Genomic DNA, 22,398 nt, shown 5'->3' with positions numbered 1-22,398 from the left:
AGAAGAGGAAATACAAATGGCCAAAAGGCACATGAAGAGATGCTCAATGTCCCTGGCCATTAGAGAAATGCAAATCAAAACCACAATGAGATATCATCTCACACCCACCAGAATAGCCATTATCAACAAAACAAAAAATGACAAGTGCTGGAGAGAATGTGGAGAAGGAGGCACACTTATCCACTGTTGGTGGGAATGTCAAATGGTGCAACCACTGTGGAAGGCAGTTTGGCGGTTCCTCAAAAAGCTGAATATAGAATTGCCATATGACCCAGCAATACCATTGCTAGGTATCTACTCAGAGGACTTAAGGGCAAAGACACAAACGGACATTTGCACACCAATGTTTATAGCAGCATTATTTACAATTGCAAAGAGATGGAAACAGCCAAAATGTCCATCAACAGACGAGTGGCTAAACAAACCGTGGTATATACATACGATGCAATATTATGCAGCTTTAAGACAGAATACACTTATGAATCATGTAATAACATGGATGGATATAGAGAACATTATGCTGAGTGAGACTAGCCAAAAACTAAAGGACAAATACTGTATGGTCCCACTGATGTGAACCGACATTCGAGAATAAACTTGGAATATGTCATTGGTAACAGAGACCATCAGGAGTTAGAAATAGGGTAAGATAATGGGTAATTGGACCTGAAGGGATGCAGACTGTGCAGCAAGACTGGATACAAACACTCAAAAATGGACAGCACAATACTACCTAATTGTAATGTAATTATGTTAAAACACTGAATGAAGCTGCATCTGAGGTATAGTTTTTTTGTTTTGTTTTGTTTTGTTTTTTTATTTTTTCTCTACATTATCATTTTATTTCTTTTTCTGTTGTCTTGCTATTTCTTTTTCTAAATTGATGCAAATGTACTAAGAAATGATGATCATACATCTATGTGATGATATTAAGAATTACTGATTGCATATGTAGAATGTAATGATTTCTAAATGTTGTGTTAATTTTTTTTAATTAATGAAAAAACGCAAATGCAAAAAAACAAACCAAAAACATATGTATCTGTACTCTACTTTTCTGATATCTGGCATGAATCCATCTGTTCCTGTCTTGCCATCTCTGCTCTTCACCTTTCTTTCTCAGAATTTATCTGTGTCCTGTTTTCTGTCTACTACATTATATCCAGCTATTATAGGAACTCTCACTTTGACAGACCTAGCAATGATATTGTTTGAAATTAATTTTTAGCATAAATACTTCACAACTCAACTTCTTATGCTAACTCAGTTTTTATGATTATTATCTTTTTTATTATATATCCGCTCTCTTATTCATTTTGCATCTAACAAATATGTGCTTTTTAATGTGAACTACTGGGTTTAGTCCATAAACCAACACTTCCCAAGCAGAAATTTGCTACAATAAAAATAGGGATGCCAATTAATACAACAGACTGAAGAGTATCAACATAGGGCAATTGTATATGTGCAAAATTGCACATGTTTTTTAAAGATGTTATGGAAGGATTATTTAATACAGGGTATTATAGAAGCAGGATACATTTCAGTAAAAATTAAGGTGAATCTCTATCTTGTAATATTTCAAAATCAGTCCATATGGAATAAAGAATTAAATATAAAATCTATTTAAATTATAGCAATATCTAGCAAAGAACATTTATATAATATGTGGAAAAATGTCAATGCGTTTTGTCTTTGAAGACATAAAAGAAATGATAAGGGAATGATTGACAGCTTCAAGAATATACATATTTAAAATTTTTATATCATAAAAATCCACAGGGGTTGATATCTATAATATAAAGCATCATTCATACTTAGAAGGAAGACACCCAAACACTTTGTGAAGTGAATAATTCAGTGTTGTTTTGCATGTTTACAGAATTGTGCAGCCATCACTGCTATCTAATTTTAGTATGCTTTAGTGTTGTCTCCCCTTTCCTTCTCCATCCAGCCCCTAGCAACCATAAATCTACTTTTGGTCACTATGGGTTTGCCTGTTGTTGGACATTTTATATACAAGAAATAAACCAGTACGTGGTCTTTTGTGGCTTCTTTCACTTTGCGTGCTTTCAGGATTCATCAGTGTTGTAGTATACATCACTTCTTTGTTCCTTTTTATGGCTATATCATATTGCATTGTATTCATATACCATGTTTTGTTTTGCCATCCATGAGGTGATGGGCATTTTGGTTGTTTCCATTTTTTTACCATTATGAGCAACGCTGCTGTAATCATTCATGTGCGAGTTTCTGCGTGGACATATGCTTTCGTTTCTTTTGGGACTATACCTACAGTAGAATTGCTAGGTCACAATATAACTCTGTGTTTAGCATTTGAAGGAACTGGCAATCTGTTTTCCGGTGACTGTGTACCACTTTACAATCCCATTATAGGAGGCTTTGACTTTCCTCTTATTTACTTATTCTTCTGTAATGGGCATTTATTAGCTTAATAATCAGAAGAAAACGGCTTCTAATCTGTGGGCCCCACTTCTGTTGCAATGGTGTTTTAATCCATTTGGGTGCCATGTTTGTCTGTAAATTGCACAAAGACCCTCTCTCACATATTACATACAGAAGATGTTGTGAGAACAAAAAGCAAAAAGGCACAAATTCTTTGTCAGGGGAACGAATTTGTTCCTAATTGATTTGGCCAAAGTGATAAAAAGAAGTGTGACCAAATTTTCTTCACAAGATTCCTCTGTGTAAATTTTGAGTTCTCTCCATCTCTGTTATATGTGTCTGTGAAAGTATAGTAAAACCACCTCTGCCACTTAGGCAGATGAGAGTAGGGAGGGGAGTAGAGGGGTGAGAAAAGTCTGTGTGAGTTAAAAATTCCATTTCAGGATATTTGGGCTGAATATCTATATGTACTAATACATATCTCTATACACATAATTATATCCATAACAATATCTGTTAAAGCTGAATATTATAACTGACTAGTGGCACAGCCCTAAAGTAATTTGCTTTGATAACTAGATAATGATTATATGTAAAAGAATATTTTTGATTTGCATGGAGAAACCTAAAAACAATGCTTGGATCTTTGGAACACTTTTACTTTCCACCCACCCCTCATCCTCACCATCTTATTCTCTGTATGTGATTTAGGTGATGAATTTGATATTTGCTAGAGGCAAGCATTGGTTTCTTAACTTGTGTAATGAAATGGTGGAGCTCCATTTAGAGCTCAGTGGCAGTGTCTTGCTGAGTCATAGCAAAGCCTGAGGCAAAAAGAAATATCAGTTATACTGATCCTGTCTTTACTGGGAAGTTTTGACATTTTCTCTCTCGTATATTTTGTCTGCATTCATTTTCATTTTTTCAATGTTGTGGTACAATATCACTTACTTTGAGCGCTGAGATTTTGGGTGCCTCCTTAAATTCCGCACCCAAGGGGAGTGCCTCACTTGCTTTCTAGGGACCTGAGTGACATTTTATTTATGGAGAAACTAAGTCATGGGTTAGATCATTTGATGTAGCCAAACAATGACTAATTGGGGTTCAGAAGAGTAACTCTTCACTCCCATTCTTTTATCGAATCAGTAAATGATACTCCCTTGTTAAACAGTTACTAAAGTTTGACTCCTTCATTCCCATTTCACATATTTGACTACAAAAATGAACTATTTCTAACTTCTTCAAAATTTCCCTCACTAAATTTTTAACAGTTGCAAAGTGGGCAAAACTTTCCTAGTCATTAGCAGTTTAATCCTTACACCTGGCCTTATAGAATTTTTTTTTTGACAGGAAAAATATCCCATTTTAAAGCCCACTAGGGAGCTGATAATACATTGAAGTAGAGTTTCCTGCATAATTCCAACATTCCTCTCAAAGAGATTAGGGGAAAAGTCTCTTACTAACTTCTCAGGGCTCTTCAGTTTCAAAGTGAGGTAGTTGGAAAAGCCAGAGGGTAATGAAAACTTCAGCGTATCAAAATGTTTGCCAAACCTACTGAAAGAACATCACATCCTGGAGCTATTATTGGCACAGCAAATAGTGAGTGACATTCAGAGTTTATGCTGTTTGCTCTCTGATACTGCCGGAGTGAGTTGTCATCACGCTCAGGAGCTACCAAGAGGTGACTTTCTGGGCTGACCAGTGATATTTGTTCTTTGATTTATTATCGCGGCGAAGTCAAATCGTCATTATCTGGTAGCTCAGCTCACTGGGAAGGACGGAAATCTGTAAATGAGAAGTGAGCATCATTTTTGCCCAGCCTTTCCCAAAGTTAGCGCTTGGGAATAGCCATAGAAATGGTTCCTCTGGGAAATACTTTGGGAAGCACTGCGTTTAAAATCCCATATAATGAGATGTATATCTCATATAATGAGATGTATATGCTCATTAGCGTATAAAAGCTTCTGAGAAATCCTGCATAGAGTAACAAAAATCTGCAGGGTTTGGTTTAATTCAGTTTTGACCAAATTTTGTTATGGAAACTGTCCCCGTTACTATTGCTGTGAAACAAATCACTGTGAAATGGAGAGGCTTAAAACAGCAATCATTTTATTATTTCTCATAGTTTCTGTGGATCAGAAATTTGGGAAGGCCTCACCTACATGGTTCTGGCTTGGGGTCTCTCATATACGGTTGTGGTCAGATGGTGGTTGGTGCTAGAACAGCTGGAGGCAGGAGCAGCTGGGGCATCTCCCTAGATGTCACCTCAGGGCTTCCCCATGTGGTCTTTCCATGTGGGTGAATTTTTGCTTCCTCACATCATGGCTGCCGCAGGCTGGTAAGATTACGACGTGGTAGCTCAAGGCTTCTGCGCAAGTATTGGAGCTCACAAAGTGAAAGCTGCATCACCTTTTATAACATAACCCTGGAAATTCCACAGCATTGCTTTCACCACAGTCTGTTGCCTTCCGGTGAGTCACAAACCTAACCAGGGTGAAGAGCAGGGGAATTTAAGACCACATCTTGATGAGGGAGTGGCAAGGTTCTAGAACGAGTGTGATGGGAGATATTGTTGCTGTCATCTTTGAAAATGCATTGTGTGGCAAAACTCCCCTTTTTCCATGAAATCTATTCTCTGTTGGTTCTATAAAATACACTTTGGGAATGTTGATTTAGGCATTATCACCAGAGCTGATTCTAAATAGAGAGGTGGACTGGTAAAAAAAAAAAAAATTGGCTTCTTAGCCACCAAACTCTGGAGAGGTCCAGATATGTAAGTCACAAATAAATTATATGGAATGACTATACTAAAAGGCATCATTATTTTAAATTCTATAGTCCAGGACATACCCATTTATATATTTAGTTTAGACATACCCATTTAGATATTACAGCCATATCCATGGCTCAGAGAGGGGTAGTGTTCTGATCTCTCCCATCAGTGCTAATGCCAGGACAGGGTGTGTAGAATCTCATGGAATCATATATCTAGACCGAAGGAGATTCAGAAATGATCCCCTGCAATCCAGAATGTCTTTGAAAAATCTTCCCCAAGTAAGTTTGGTCCTTACCAGACTGAATAGCTTCCTGACAGTGGAATCTGAAAGTTTGAAGGCACACATCAACATGCTTTCCCTCTTTGAGGTGATGGTTGCAGAGCTGGCTTTCACCTAATGTCCTAGCTTTCAAATACTGAAAATCTAAGACACAGTATTCTGGTGGTCACCTCCTAGCTGGGTGGACACTGTGTATTCAAGTGAGGCTTTGTAGATGAATATTCCTGTCAGTCCATCCTGGTCACTCCTCTTCTCTAAGAATCAATCCATAATCATTTTTTCCTCGGTGTGCAAAATCAACTTATTTCCTATACATTATTGGGGGCATTTATGCAATGCCATACTCAATATTCCATGTATGTAAATACTTTTATTCCTAACAATGATATGTTTTAGTTTGGGTTACCCCAAAGGTAGATCCTGGGACAAGAATTAGAGAATAAATACTTTGGAAGATTCGGGAAACACAAGTAGAGGGGTTGGGAAGTAGTACAGGAAAGGGAAGTCAGCCAATGAAAAGTTCACTATTAAGCCAGCTTCCACTATGGGAAACTGGAGCACAATTCCCTAAGGACAATCTGGAAAATGGCAAGAAGCATATATCTCAGAGTTATCACAGGAGAGCTGGGGTCTTTGTACACCAAATCCCATACATCATTTGTTGAGGGTTACTCTTAGGGGGAATTAACTCTCTAGCAGTTCCAGCTTGTTTCTTTCCATTTCAGGCAGAGCAGACGTCTAAGATTCTAGAAAACATCCTCAGGCAAAGAGATGCAGATAATGTGTCGGGGCATAGCAAATACCCAGGTCAGAGGGACAGATGTGAGACACCAGTAGTGTCTGCTGAGGTACAAAGCTACTCAGTGGCAGGATGCACTAGGATCAGAGTTGGAAAGGACCCAAGGAATCAATATATCCGATCCTTTAATTTTTTCAGTTGAGGAAAACAAAAACTAAATATAGACTGTTTGCAAACATCACTCTGCTCGCTAGTGCTGTCTGGAACCAGAACTAAGATCTCGTGAAAGCAGACCACGAACCTTGCTAAGCATCTCCCACAGTGCCTTGCACGGAGTAGGCCTTCAGCAAATGTTAAAGATGGGGTGATTTGTCTCATTTATTCTTGAATGGCCCCACCAGTCTTGGAGGAAGGAAGATCACTTGGATATTTTGTCAGTATTTTGAAGCACTTTTTTTGCAGTGCACTCCTTATCCTATGCGTTGGAAAGCTGTCTAGGTTGGGTATTGGTTTCCTTTCACTAGTCTGTGACTTATTTAGGACAAGAACATTATGCTTGTTTCCTTGCATGTTAAGTGTCAGGCTCAGTGCCTAAAAGGCTTTTTGTAAGTGTTGAATAAATGAATGATTAATTGAAATGAACAAATGCTAATGCATTACCTCCATGTGAGGCAGTTGGTTTCATCGTTGTTAGCCGAGTATTTGCCAAGTTCATTCTCAGGGGAAAATTCAGTCTCTTCTGTTGAATAAAAAAAGTATAGGAAAATGGGTGGGCCATGGTGGCTCAGCAGGCAGAGTTCTCGCTTGCCATGCCAGAGACCTGGGTTCGATTCCCGGTGCCTGCCCATGTTATTAAAAAAAAATGTATATATATATGAAAATATTAGAGAAATATTTTAAAAGATGGGGTTACCAAGAAAAGCCATTTGGGCATCTCAGGTTCAAGAAAGCATGGACTTCCAAGAAGCCATCTCTAGAGGATGCCATCTGTGGCCGTCGGGCACTTCCCGCCTTTGTAGCATGTGGGCGTTTGACTGCTCCAGGCCATTTGGTTCATTGAAGCAGTTGGCCCCACCATGCTAAGGAATCCCATGGAATATAGCTTATAGAAAATATGTTGCAGAACTACAGACCGTATTTTACCCCTAGTTTTTAAAAGAACCCAAAGCACTATCAATCTTGCCCACAGCGAAAGAAAATCTATTACGTATGCACCTGAGCACATCAAGTTGTTGTATGGTGTGTTTAAGTCAACTTTTTGTGGTTGCAGTGGATTGAAACCCATTAAGAAACACACAAAAATTAATTCATTGTCTTGAATTCTGGGTAAATACAAGGAAAACATCAAATGTAAATCATGCTTTTCCTGTATGAACCGTACTATCTGGTAATCAAATCGTATAAGGGGAAACATCTCCCTAAAACATTATTCCAGTGAATAAGTGGAAACACAATGATATTTTAAAAATCACCATTTTGCAACCCCCATGAATTAAGCATCAACCACTGCTAATATAAAAAAATGAGTAAAAGCCAGGCTCTGCCTCCTGATGAATAAACACATGGCACATATGTCCTTCCAAAGAGATCAAACCTGAATCTTGTACAGCTTCTGGATCCAGCTACCAATTTGCAGGAAATATGGAGGACAGAGGAACACATTAAATTCTACCCTGAGTATGCAACAAGCAAAATGCAAACTATGGGATACTCTACAGGTCAAAATGCTCAGATTTTTCGATGGAAAAAAGTATATAGAAAAGAAAAGAATGGAGGATAAACCTGTAGATTATAAGAGAGTTCACAGATCCATCACTACAATGTCTGGAGATGGACACCTGAATGATAAAACCATCAAGAAACACGAAACCTTTTAATCTCTGTGGAATTCCTGTACTTAAAAGCAGTGGAGAGCATAAGATTGCATGTGTTTGTGGGCACGAATGCAAGTGTGAAGTACTAAGACTAATCCCCAGTGTATATGTTTCTTCTCTGAAGTATTTATTTCTCTTGGATTTTCAATTATTCACTCACAAGCCTGTTCTGAAACAGTTAAAAACAGCTTTGGTACACTGTATCTTTCTAATACAGAAATCACTGCCCAGAGCTACTAGAACATGTAAATCATGTAATTGGAAAAATATAAGTCTCCCAAGTTCTTTTAAAGAAAAAAGCACCAGAATATTTTAAAGAAACAAATAACCACAACAACTTTTTAAGATAATGTTCATCAATGCTAAGTCTAACTGAGATCATCTTCTGATAGGAATCACTGTTATAGCAAAGATTTGCCATATTTACTATTTTATCCTATAATATTTTTTCCATTTGTTTAATGGGATTATAGCATAATCCCAGCCTATTTATAATATTTTTACCATTAACCTCAGATTATTTTAATTGCCTTGTTTTGTTCTTTTGCTTTTACTATTGTCTCAAGTCTTTCCTCTGTATCATTAATTCTGTTAGCAGTTCTACCTTGACTGTGACTTGGTGTTTCAAATCCACTTACTAGTTCTGTAATAATACAGTTTTGGCATTCCATTTTGTTCCTTCAGTTATCTTAGTATTGTTTCATTTTTCCATCTTTTAGAACGTTTGTGGGGGCATTTACTAGTGTTTCTTGGGTTGTATATTTGAAGTCTGGTTCTTTGTTTACATTTTCAAGTTTCTTCATTCCTTTCTCTTTTTTCTTATTTTTAAAAAACTCTAGTGGCTGTGCTGTTTATTTTCAGCTTGCTAAAATCTGGATAGATATGCCTAGAACTTCTGTTTGCCTCTCTTTGTGTTGAGGTAGTGTGTGTTGCTTTTTTATGCCTTTCCCACCATATGCTGAGATCAATTGCCTTTCCTTGATGAACTACAATTTGTGGGCAAGGTATTCCTTGCCCACTATTTCTGTTGCTCAGGCTAATGATAGGGGGAGAGGAGAGTTCAGTTGAAATAGTATACAATCAGCGGGGAACTGGAGAACACACTCTACCCATCCCCAAAAGCCATGATTTGTAGAATTTGCTGATTTTTGGTGGTTAAACACTCCCACTGTGGCTGATTTCAAGCTACCAATGTGATGCCCCGAGTGTAGAGTTGGGAAGAAATATAGTTGGTGGCTCTAGTACACAACTGTTTCCAATATTTTATAATACTTGGACTTTTTCTTTGTTTCTAGATTTTGTTAATGAACTGCATCAAGATTCATTCTATTTCTCTTGGGTTTTGTATAAATTCTAGAACTTGCCATGTATCTCTGCAATCTTTGTATTGACAGAGATAGGTTTGTTCACTTCTTCTGTTTCACTTCCCCTCCACTCCCCCTTTTCCAATACTCCACAGTCAGGAAAAAGGTGGGAAAAAAATGACCACTCAGTTTGCTCTTCTCTGGGTTTTGGTAATTATTGACAATTCTCAGAATTTCCTTCACTCACTGTATGTTTTGGGATGGGGAAGTAAGTTGGAGTTCCTGAATGCTGAGCTACTACCCTCTATTCCTGAATCTTAAGTTTATTTATTTTTAGAGGATTATGGCATCTTTATTATTTAGTGGTTTCTGTGTATAGTTTGCTATTTAATAAGAAAAGAATTTTGTACATCTCTCCAAGGAGAACCAAGCTGTGGCATCTTTATTTGCTATCTTAATCCTGGAATTCCCCCAAACAAGAATTTCTGATTGATAAATAGAGTGGCTGTAGCCTTCACAAAGGGTGATTCTCTTGAATGTCGAGGTAACATCTCCGAGGAATGTTTGAGCCCATTTAATATCACATATTCAGAAGAGTATTAAATTTGGTCAAAAGAGTGAGCTCTTGCCATGCATTGTTATTGTTGATGCCTAATCAGTCAGACACCACCAGGATAAGCCTGAGGTTTGACAAAGTCAGACTTATCGGCTCGATGCAGAAAGGGAGAGCACTCTAGAGGTGCCTTGGAATGCCACTCAACAGGAAGGAGGAGGGAAAGTTTGGGTTCCTTGAGAAGGATTCTGAGAATGGTCTGAGGGAGCAGAGGTCAGTTCTGGATTGTTTGTTCTTTCTGAGGCCTGTTAAATAGAAGTGAGGATTCCTGGGTGCTGGAATTGGATGTTGTTATGGGGCAAGAATGGACTTGCCTGCTGGATAGCTCCAGGATTCAATGGTGATAGAAGGTAGATCTGGAGGTGTCATTGATGAGTGAGCAGTTGACATACAAAGAGAGTTTGCTGTGGCATTTCGCAGCAGCTGCATCACCTTGGGAGAAGAATTGTCCCTGTGAGCTTAGCGCCCTCCTTCAGGTTTGGCAGTCTTCCCAGTCTGCCCTTTTGCCCTTCCCAGTTTTGCCTTTTTTTGGTCCCAAATGATTTTCACCCTTTCAGTCCCAGATAGGTTTTACCCTTTCAATAGTCATTGTAATTTCTAAAAAATTTCTTAAAATGTATTTCAATGATAAGTTCCCCCAAACAATAAAGGGTATTGCTTTATTGCTCATGAGACAATATTGCAAATTTTAAAAATAGAGCCTTTAAAATAATGGTTTTCAACTGCATAGGATGTATCAAAATGATTTGGAGAATTTTTAAATATGCTATTTCCCTGTGATTCTGCTTTGCCCATTTGGGGAGGATGATGGATTTTTGAAACTGTTCCTCAGGTGATTACACTATCCCAACTTCCTCCAGACTCTGATTAAAATCATGTTTCAAAAGGTTCTTTAATGCATTGGAAAATAAAACAATAAAAAGCTCATTTAATATTTTTCAACAACAAATGCGCCATTTCTCCTTTTGCCAAAATATAAATGTGTAAAGCTCTACGCATTATATCTGAAGAGGATTCAGGTGCAGAAAATAGAGTTGATTCAAGAGGTGGGTGCTGGTCACTAAAATGTATAATTAATGATCATCCAAAGAAAAGGCTCTTGAGATCTACAGACAATCAGCCCTTCATCAGGCGACACTGTGAAGTAAATATGTCCCCTTATTGTGGCACTGGTCAGTCTCTTTAGGACATCTCCATTTTTTAAGCCAATGTTATAAGGCATTTGAAACACAGTTTTATTCCCTTTTTTTGATATATTAGACTTTTTTATGAAGAAAGAAACTTTTGATTACTAAAGGCCAGTCACTAGTTGAGCAGGTATTAGTTTTGTCCCTTGTTAAGCCAAAAGAGTGGGCATCTATGAAGGTGAAGCTAAGCCTACTGATAATTATGCCCCAGAGTCACCCCCAGAGAACCTCTTTTGTTGCTCAGATGTGGCCTCTCTGTGTAAGCCAGCTGGGCAGGTGAATACACTGCCCTCCCCCGCTGTGTTGGACATGACTCCTAGGGGTGCAAATCTCCCTGGCAATGTGGGATCTGACTCCTGGGGATGAGCCAGGACCTGGCATGATGGAAATGAGAAAGCCTTTTGACCAAAAGAGGAAAGAGAAAAATGAGGCAAAATAAAGTCTCAGTGGCTGAGAAATTTCAAACAGAGTCAGGAAGTTATCCTGGAGGTTGTTCTTACGTATCATGTAGATATCTCTTTTTAGTTTAGAGTGTATTGGAGTGGCTAGAGAAGAGTACCCAAAACTATTGAGCTGTGTTCCAGTAGCCTTGATTCTTGAAGAAGACTGTATAACTATACAGCTTTTACAATGTGACTATGTAATTGTGGAAACCTTGTGTCTGATTCTCCTTTTATCCAGGGTATGGATAGATGAGTAAAAAACCAAAACAAATAATAAATAAATAAATAATAGGGGGAGATAAAGTGTAAAATGGGTAGATTGAAATACTGTGGGTCAATGAGAAGGAGGAGTAAGGGGTATGGGATGTATGAGTTCTTTTTTTTTTCTTTTTGTTTCTTTTCCTGGAGTTATGCAAATGTTCTAAAAATAATTATGGTGAAGAATATACAACTATGTGATAATATTGTGAACCATTGATTATATAATATGGTTGGACTGTACGTGCATGGTTATTTCTCAATAAAAATATTTATAAGAAAGAACTGGCATCTTTGTTGAGCCAATTGTGATGACCATCTGTAAAGAGTTTGTTTGCTAACATAACGGACTTCACTTTAGTAGCTCTTATCCTAAAGTAGCAGGGTTTGAAGGAATAAATATGATGTTGGAACTAATTCAGTTTAGACCACATTATTTGGCCAAGTATCATATGATTATTCTATGATTATATGCTCCTGGGGAGGGGTAACACATTGGTTCAACTTTACATTGAATAAAGCACTGGTTTTAAAGTGTTGTAAATCTATACCTCGAAAATAACTCAAAGTATATTCCCTACAGAGAGTATTATCTTAGTAGAAGAAAGTGTAATTGTATTATATTTCAATATTGATTTAGAGTGATTTGAGTGGTGAGAGAAAATGGGTAAGAATAAAAACACAGAAATAAAACAGGTCGATAATAGCCATAATGGCTGCAGCCATCTCTTAAATTATGACAAACATGTCAACAGTCATTCCAAAAGTTAAGAGAATTAGACAGGACTTTGTGGATAATTTAAATATAATTGTTGGCCTTTTGTCTTTCTCACCTTTGTCTTTGTGAGAGTACCCTGTATCCTTTCACATGTGTTTTCAAGAAATTTTATGCCTACTTACTCTAAAAAAAAATTAAAAAATAAATAAATATAACTGTTAATTTAGCATCCGAGAATGTGGCATGGGAGAGTATTAGGTGATCTAACTGCACATCCTGTCTCAGGTTTCATCTGCACTCACCTTTTTACCACACATTATCTAGGTTGTTCTAAAGTGCCTTCTATGATTCTGTCCTCTCTACTTCTGAGTCATCATGACTTCAGATGGCTTAAACTTGGCCTCTCAAAACTTACAGCTTCCACTGATGGAAAATTCCTGTTGTCTGGTGTTCTTGTTTGCTAGCTGCTCAAATGTGATGTGCCAGAAACAGAATGGTTTTTAAAAGGGTAAATTCATTAAGTTGCATATTTACAGTTCTAAGGCTGTGAAAATGTCCCAGTTAAAGCAAGTCTATAAAAATGTCCAAATAAGGCACCAACAAGAGGTTACCATCACTCAAGAAAGGCCGATCGAAGTTCAGGGTTTCTCTCTTCACTGCAAAGGCACATGGTGAACATGGCGACATCTGGTAGCTTTCTCTCCAGGCTTCTAATTTCATGAAGCTCCTCCGAGGAGGTTTTCCTTCTTCATTTCCAAAGGTCTCTGGCTGTGTGGGCTCTCATGGTTCTCTCCAAAATGTTTCCTGTTTTAAAGGGTTCCAGTAAAGTAATCAAGACCCACCTGAAATGTGGAGAATCGCATCTCGCTCTATTCAGAGATTAATACCCACAATTGGGTGAGCCACATCTCTGTGGAGATAATCTAATCAACTGTCCAACCTACAGTACTGAATAGGGATTAAAAGAAATGGCTGCCTCTACAAGATGGATCAGGATTAAAACATGGCTTTTCTAGGGTGCATAATCCTTTCAAACTGACACATCTGGAATGCTGAGCTTCTAGCTTAGAAGGGTTGCTTTCTCTGTTCTTTTGTAGTCTAAATGGCAGTAACTCCTTGGTGTGCATTTGAGGAAAGTAATGGCAAAGGCAGATCTGGGTGTCAGCAAGCCTGCTATGACAAGGCAGTTATGCCTGAGATTGTCTGGATCCCAAGGATTCAAAGAATCAAATTTGGCTCTGAAAAGATAATAGAGTAGAATAAGAAACACATTAGATCTTCTGTCTATTTATAGCAAATGAATGAACTTTTAGAAAGAGGACAGTTCTATCCAAACTTCTGCTTTAGAATTCTTAGTGTTTTACAGCTTGGGTTTATCAAGGGTGTGGATGGTACCCTTCTGAGTTGCTCTCAGCTTTGGTGTCAAGCTTGGGTGTGGACTGAAGGCCAGAGACAGAACCAGGCCTTGACTGGATTGTTCCCATCTTATTACAACCATCTTCAAACTTACAGAAAAATGAAAAGAATTGTATAGTTAATGCCTAGGTACTCCCCACTTAGGCTTTACAATGGTATGAAACTATATTTGCTTTATCACACATCTTCCTAGTCATTCCTTCATCTATCCATCAATCCATTTCATTTCTGAATTCATTTTAGAGTTACGGACATCTGGTATACTTCAGCCCTAAGCACTTTAGCATGAGTGCCATTACAATTCTTTTTTTGGGGGGGAGGGGAGTTAAAATTTGTATATAATGAAATATGCATATGGTAAGTGTACCACTGGTTGAGTTTTTTTGTTTGTTTGTTTTTGTTTTTTCACATGGGCAGGCACCAGAAATTGAACCCAGGTCTCGGCATGGCAGGCAAGAACTCTGCCTGCTGAGCCGCCATGCCCCACCCATTGGTTGAGTTTTGGCAAAAGCATAAATCTGACAAAGAACATTTTCCAGCCAAAGAACATTGCTGACTGGTAGGGATTCCCAGTCAATCCCTACCACCCTTTTTCCAGGGATAATCACTTCCGATTTTCCCATTATAGTTTAGTTTTGCTGTGCTGGAGCAAAACATTTTTTAGGTTACAAAATTAATGCAAATTTATTAAATGCCATTTTGAAAACATTAAAAAGTGTAACAGATTATAACATACAAAAAATATGTCATCTTCGCACTTAAGCTTTTTCTCAGTGAACTGAAAATTCTTCATAAGAGTAATTTTTAATGGCTACATAATTGCTGGCTGTTTGGATGTTCTCCTATAATCCTAAAATCACTCTTGGGCTTCTTTTTTACCCCTCATGTACTCTGATGTCATCGAAGAGAGGAAGCTGGATTTGCTAAACAAACTGAAGGAAAATGGCCTAAATAAGACTAGTTTTTTACTAATCCAGATATTTTCTCCCTCCTCCTTTTGCTGGGCTGCTCACACCTCAGCTGTTGGCCTCCCTGTTGATTTCTCTTAATCTTTAAACTTCTTCTTATTATTATTTTAAACTTCTCTCTTTTTTAAGTTAGTAAAATCCCTTTCTGATCATGCTGTGTTCTAAAGTCATTCTGAAGAACTTTTAATGAATGCTCACTCGGTTTTAATCACCAGGAGCTGAACCTGACAAGCTGCAGTGGTCCTGGGCTCACAGGAGACAAGGTCCTTCTCCAGGCAGGGGCCCTCTGCAGGGGACTGACAGCAGTGGACATAAGTTGGTCTGGGGCCACAGATGTGGGGGTGATGGCTCTGATAGAAGGCGCTTCAAGGTACTGCACCCAAAATTACTCTGTTATTCCCTAAATTAATGAATTAAGTAATCAATTAATTCAAAATGGACTTTAAAATGTAATAGCTGACACTTCTTGTTCTTATTATATGCTAGGTACCATTTTATATGTTATGTCTGCATTAATTATTTTAATCCCCAGAACACCTCTATAACGTAGGTGTTCTTATTACTCTTCTTCATTTTACTGAGGCATAGGGAGGTTGCAGAACTTTCACAGCTTCACTCCTCTGATAACTAGTAGAGCTGGTAGAGAATCTGGGCAATGGGTTTATAGTCTGATTGCCCTCTGCTTTTTATCTGTTTACCGTGGAAGTGAAAAAGAGTGCTAACACACTGAGGGTGTTCTTTTCCTGATTTAATGTTTGACTCCAAAAGAACCATAGATTTTTGTAGGATCAGCTCTGCTAGTCTCAGTTCAGGACCTAGAGTGCCATAGCTTCTAAATGAAAGATAGTCTAGTGCAAGGGTTAGTTTGCTGTTTCTGGAAAGAGTCAGATAGTAAATATTTGAGGCTTTGTGGACTTTGCAATTTCAGTCACAACTACTCAACTCTTTTTTTTTTAAATAGTGTGAAAGCAGCTCTAGACAAGAGGTAAATAAATGAGCACAGCTGTGTTCCAATAAAACTTTATTTACAAAATCAAGTGATGGGTCATAATTTTCTGACCCCTGGCCTAGAGCAGTGATTCTTAAAATATTATGAGCAACAGTCTCTTTAAGAACCAGATGAAAGCAATGGATTTTAAAATAAAAAATCTGTACCCATGATGAGCCATGTAAATCCATTCACATACAGTATGATGTAAGACCTTGAACATTTATTTTCTTCAGAAAAAAATCATGATATAAAACGATCTTTACAAATAATTATCTCTGAGATATTTTTATGCAAAAAATTAATACCAGTTTTAAAATTTAATACCAGTTCCAATAATTTTCAGTTAGAAAACTGAAATTACTCTAAGTAATGCAATTAAAATATAAAGCAAAAATTAAATCTGCCTCCAGACCACACTAATACAAAGGTTACTGTTGAATGCAAATGTCTTTCACACATCTGAATAGTTGTGCATTTTTGTTCTGATGGTAACTAAAGAGGAGAGCTGAGAGCCCTGGATCCTAGAGGCACATAGATAAAATCAGAATTTTAGTAGACTTCTTTGTCAGATAATGGTTGACATGTATTAAGACACCTTGGATTTCTCAAAGGCTCTTAACTTGAATCAGTGTTTTATCACTTCCTTTGTTCTTTTTTGTTTTCCTTTTTTTGAGAGTGTTCCCTGTTGATTCTGTTTCTCTAGAGAATCCTAACTAATACTGTATGCTATATGGGGGGGTCACATTTCATTATTTTTCCATGTGAGTACCCTGTTATTGCAGCACCATTTTGTTGAATTGTTTATTTGTTCTGCTTGTTTGTTTTTGGGAAGTGCATGGACCGAGAATTGAACTCGGGTGTCCATCGTGGCAGGCGAGAATTCTACCACTGAACTACCCTTGCACCCTACTTCCTTTGTTCTTAGCAAAGAGGTCATCTCTGGCTATCTATGGCAGCAAAAACATTTACAGATCTGTACTTCAGTGTTAAGGGTCACTTGAGTTGAAAACCTTTCTAAAAGAATTCTGTGATGTTCTGGTTATCTGCAGATTTCTGCTTACAGAAGCCTTCCTCTAGCAATAGAAGGTTGCATAGTCATTGTATCTGTCAGGAAAAGCTGGATTATGTTGTCGTAACAACCAACCTCCAAATGGGAGGAACTTAAATTGAAAAGTTTTATTTCTTACTGATGTCCATTTAGCATGGGTTGAGGCTCTACATTGTCTTGTTCACTTCCAGGGCCCAGGCTAGTAGGGCAGATGCTGTCTGGAGCACTGGCAAGTGTCATGGGAGAAGGGAACGGGAACATGGTGAAACATGCACTGATCATAAAGCAGCTAGCTACATTTCATTGGCCAAAGCAGAGAACTCCATGGGACGGGAAATCACAATTCTACTACATTTCTGGGAGGAAAGAGACAACAAAACATTTGTGAACAGCCCTCCTGACTATCACAATTGGCCTTCGATAGTCTTGCTTTTCCTAGAGTAGAATTATGGCCAAAAGTGATTTTGGTTTTCCTTCTGCCCTTGCTCTGATGAATTTGGTGATAACTCATCCAACAATAGGCAAGACTTCTTGCAGATGTGTTCATAGAATTTTTGGTGTCCGTATATGTCAGATGCAGAAGTCATTGAATCATCACGGGCTTCGATCCAAAATGCAAAACCAGGTCTGTGGTCAAGTGTCACAAGTGCATTTTCTGTGCATGAAGTCCATAATAACTTTATTTCATGTGAAATAGTTTGGCAAATATATTTAATATCATTGTGAAGCTCTGAGTTATCTTTATCGGTTTCCTAAAAGGTGAAAAAAACAAACAGGAATCCTTCTTGAGAATACCTACATGCACATAATAATGAAAACCAAAGAAGGGGCTGCACTGAGAGATATAAAAAATTCCATCTATTTGCCTGTATAAAGAAAATGGCGCAGCTGCCAACTCTCCCAGGTGAAATGCCTGAAGGGAGGGAAGCCTTCATTGTCAGGATTATCCCTTCAGTTTTCTTCCTCTGCTCCACGCCATCATGTAGGGGGCCCATTTCTATGACGTGAATTTATCAAGGCTCCTCCCATCATGTTTTTCAATGTGAATATTTTCCTTGTAGGATGTTTTCAGATAAGTCCTTAGTACTCAATCAAATCCAAGTTTTAGTAAAGTTTCAGCCTTTTAAAATTGAGCCTTTTTTTCAAAAAGAATCCGCACCACTGATACACGGATATAAGTTTGTGAGTGTCAGAGGCCAGATGCTCTTTCAGCTGTTCTGATTTTGTGCATCCGCTGGGAAGACACAGGTCATATAAAAAGCACTGTGGCTTTTGTGTCCCATTATATTTGATGATAAAGCTAAAATCAAATGCTATGTAATTATCATTGTATTTCATTTCTTTGTTGATTTCTAGCTGAAGTTTGGCCAGATGATGAGGCAGGAGACTCTATATAATGATCATTATGATATTGTTTATTTTCCTTAATTTATCTCCATTGGAAAGTGTTCTTGGGTTGATAATATAGTAGTATTGATGGAAACTATATATTATTTAACCAGGAACATCCTATATCCCATATACTTGTTTGGGGAGAACCAAAGCCTTCATAAAATAATTTGAAATGAAGACATATTTACTACAAAGATAAAATAAATGCAATAGGAAAGATATGAAAGAAATAAAAAATATATGTGTGCTTGATTTATTGACCTCCAAAAAATTGATCCTTTAACCAATTTTAAAATGTATTGCTTCCCAAAGCAAAATTCCTCTTTAGGTATCTTTGAGGCTATTTGAATAACTAATGAACTATAAGCTTTTGGTATGAAATCCTTCTTTTTAAATAAAGAATTATCATTCAGATGCAATTTCTTTTTGAAAACTTTCAGCCTTCAAGGACTGTCCATTAATGGATGCCAGATTACAGACAAAGCCATTAAAGCTTTAATTGAAAAGCATGGAAACAGGTAATAATGCTAAACTCATTTGCATGTTACCTTACATATATGTATCACTAAAAATTTACAGAGTGCTTTCCTATGACTTATTTACATTATTTGGTATATTTGTCAAGCACCCATTGAGTTAGGTATTATACACAACCATCAGTTGTGTAAACTGAGGCCCCGACACATTAACTGACCTGCTAATGGGTACCTAGTGAGTTACAGAAGCTAGAACTTCTAATTTCAAGCACATTGTTCAAACTGTTATAACACAACTCCAAGGAAACATCTTGCAAATGTTTCTCACCTCCCCTCTTGGGTGGAACATGATATACTAGTGAGCAAACTAATCACAAATAATTAAAAACTTTCCTCATTGTGATTTGATTTCCAGTGCCTTGGGCTGAAAAAGTTAATACTATACATTTACCCCACCATTCTGGAAAGTTCATGAGATATTATGTTTTCAGAAGCTATCATTTTCTCATAATCTGGGAAGGAATTATCATCCATCTTCTGCAGTGGGATGTATAGAGGCATTTCATACTTACAAGGTTTGACTTCTGTAACCTGAAGACTCACCAAGATGGGATTGAAAGTCTTCAGATAATGTTGCATTAGAAATCTGCCCCTCAGGGCAGACGCTGTTGCTCCCATATCCTACAGGAAATGTTTAGAGAGAACCTTCGCAGAAAGCCATGTGGGCTTATATATTTCTGAGACGGAATGTTTCTGAGGTTGCCAGATTTTTATCCCCCAAATTTGAGTCTGCTTCTGGTTTGCTGGCAGTCCAAAGAAATCAATTGAGTCTTGCCCATTTGTGGAAACCAAGGTTTAGGTTTTATTCATAAACAACCTCCAGACAAACAGGACTTTTATCTGAGTAACTCTCTTAGAGGGAGGCTGCTCCCTTTTCCTCAATGTTTTTGGTTTGTTTGTTTTATAATATTTTTTCCAAGACCTTCAGCCTTGTAGAGTCTAATTGAATAGTACATTATGTGTGATGATGTATTAAAAACATGGCAAATGATGACCTCTTTGTGAATTGGGTGATTGATTTATTCTTAATAATCAATTTGAAACACCTCACTCTTTAGTCAACTGTCTTCCTTATAATTTTGTAAGCCATAAAGTGTAGTGTTCAATTTATATTGTTTCTGAAAAGAATAGAATGGGAGGTTCTCTAGATATTTGCTGAAGTCTGTCGTATTTCTGATGCCTTAGATTTTCTACTTTTTTAAGAAAAAAATATTCTACTAAACTGACCCAAGTAATTGGTTAACATGTTGAGAGGAGGAAGTATTGGATGGATTAAAATGTGTTTCCAGAATATTTCTTACCCAGTGCCATATTATTCATTTTTTCTTAAATTCTTATTTCTCCTTGAAGACTTCTTTTAGGTAGTAGGACAAAAATGTGAAATCACATAGGCCCGTTCATTAGTTGTGTGAACTTGAGAATGGGGAAAGTTATGTACTTTCTGGGCCCCAGTTACCTTATTTATAAGGTTTAGATCTATAACGACTATGATGGGAGGGCAGTTTAGAGGTTAAGAGATCACGTATGTAAAAACCTTTAGCACAGGGCTAGGACTTAGTACCTGCTCAATAAATGCTACTTTAATTGTTTTATTTTAGTCTGTGTTGATTATCTCCTTCTCTGAATGCTTGTAGCACATCCTATTTTTCCCAATATTTCTATAAAGACAACCTTGTCTTCTTAACCAGCTTTTAAAGCAAGAATGTTTCCAGTATCTGCAGAATTTGGGACAATGCAGAAAATAATTTGGAGAAACACCCTGAAGCCTCCCAAGGTCTACAGACTGCGAATTGTGTAATAGATTGTTTGGTAGAATAACACTCCAAGGAGTGTGACCCCTGTGATTAAAAAAGGCTGTTGCTGACCCATAAAAATGTCATTAAATTGAATTCTGATTGGAAAAGTATACAGGCTAATTAAGAAAATCGACATTTCTTGAGTAAGTGGGCAGTCAGGCTGTGGTTTCTCTGAATTATCTCACGTCTTCTGAATCCTTTTGCTAGGAAGTTTTGACATAAGTCAATAGTAAATGAAAGCTAAAACTAGAAACAAGGTCTTGGCAGGGAATTTCAAATGGCTTCTGCTGCCATGTGTTCAAATGTCACCTTCCTTCACTTTGAATATTAACACCTTCACTTCAGTTCAGAAAACATGCAGTATATTTTCCTTGTTTCTTATGTTAAAACTATTACTATCTAGATATATTTTCTTCTGTTTTTAATATATCATTTTTGTAAGCTTTTCATAGTAGTAATGTAATACTGCTTTTTTGCATCCTGATTTTTTGTCCTCAGTATTTTAGCAATATTTCTTACCTTATTGAAAATCCATCCTTAGCATCATTTTCATTTTTGCAAAATGTATTAGCCCTTCTTCAGATTTTGAACATTTAGAATAGTACTAACACTTTAAAACCTGCATTTAAGATGGTTTACTTTACCCTCTGAGTTAGGGCTATTTTGTGTTCCATCTGATTTGCATGTGTGTGCCCAAATCCTTTTTTATATTGTGAAATATATATATATATATTTCAATATTATATATATATATACAAAAACGCAATAAATTTCAAAGTACATTGTAACAAGTAGATATAGAACAGATATCAGAGTTTGGTATGGGTTACAGTTCCACAATTTTAGGTTTTTCCTTCTAGCTGCTCTAAGATATTAGAGATCAAAAGAAATATTAATATAATGATTCAGGAGTCAGACTCATTTGTTAAATCCTATCTTCTGTGTTATAACTCTTCCTTCTCTTTTGATCTTTCTTCCAGTCTTTAGAGGTATTTGGACTATGCCCAGTCTAACTTTTTATGTTCAAAAGGACTTTCAATAAATAGGATAGGGGGATGGAACTTGATGTTCTGGAGAGGCTGGCCCCTCTGGGTTTCAGGACTTATCAGGCCTAGGAACTCATCTGGAAGTTATAGTTTTCTGCACAGTAATCATAGAGCATGGAACTTTTGTAGAATTCCAGATAGAGCCCTAGGTGTTCTTTAGGACTGGTAGGAATGGTTTCAGTTGTGGTTTGGCTAGCAATGTCTAACTGTAGCTTGCATAACAGTAGCCTCCAGAATAGCCTCTTGACTATGTTTGAACTCTCTCAGCCACTGATACCTTATTTTGTTACAATTCTTTCCCCCGCTTTGGTCAAGTAGGCAATGTTGATCCCATAGTGCCAGGGCCAGCAGGTTCATCCTTGGGATCCATATACCATGTTGCCAGGGAGACTTTCACCCCTGTCCATCCACATTTTTGTGCGTGTGGGCAGGCACTGGGAATCAAACCTGGGTCTCCAGAATGGCAGGCAAGAGTTCTACCACTGAGCCACCATGGCCTGCCCCCTGTTCATCCACTTTTTAATGGTGAAGTAGTGGGGGGAGATTAGCAGAGCTCAGCTGAGGCAGTATGAATCTTTGTTAGGCTATCTGGACTCACATCTCCTTT

The 22,398-nt window shown here is 37.5% G+C and overlaps 1 protein-coding gene across 1 annotated transcript in view; it reads left to right on the top strand.

The window, feature by feature from the left end:
• LOC143657131 (uncharacterized) overlaps positions 1-22,398 on the top strand; it is a 145,748-nt gene that overhangs the window by 79,119 nt on the left and 44,231 nt on the right. The window contains exons 7-8 of the mRNA XM_077129172.1: positions 15,198-15,352; positions 18,854-18,931. Coding sequence (XP_076985287.1) covers positions 15,198-15,352; positions 18,854-18,931 — 233 coding nt within the window. The remainder of the gene's footprint in view (positions 1-15,197; positions 15,353-18,853; positions 18,932-22,398) is intronic.

Source organism: Tamandua tetradactyla, chromosome 2 (genome assembly GCF_023851605.1).
Source record: "Tamandua tetradactyla isolate mTamTet1 chromosome 2, mTamTet1.pri, whole genome shotgun sequence".
Classification (NCBI taxonomy): domain Eukaryota; kingdom Metazoa; phylum Chordata; class Mammalia; order Pilosa; family Myrmecophagidae; genus Tamandua; species Tamandua tetradactyla.
This window is presented reverse-complemented; position numbering and strand designations above follow the sequence as displayed.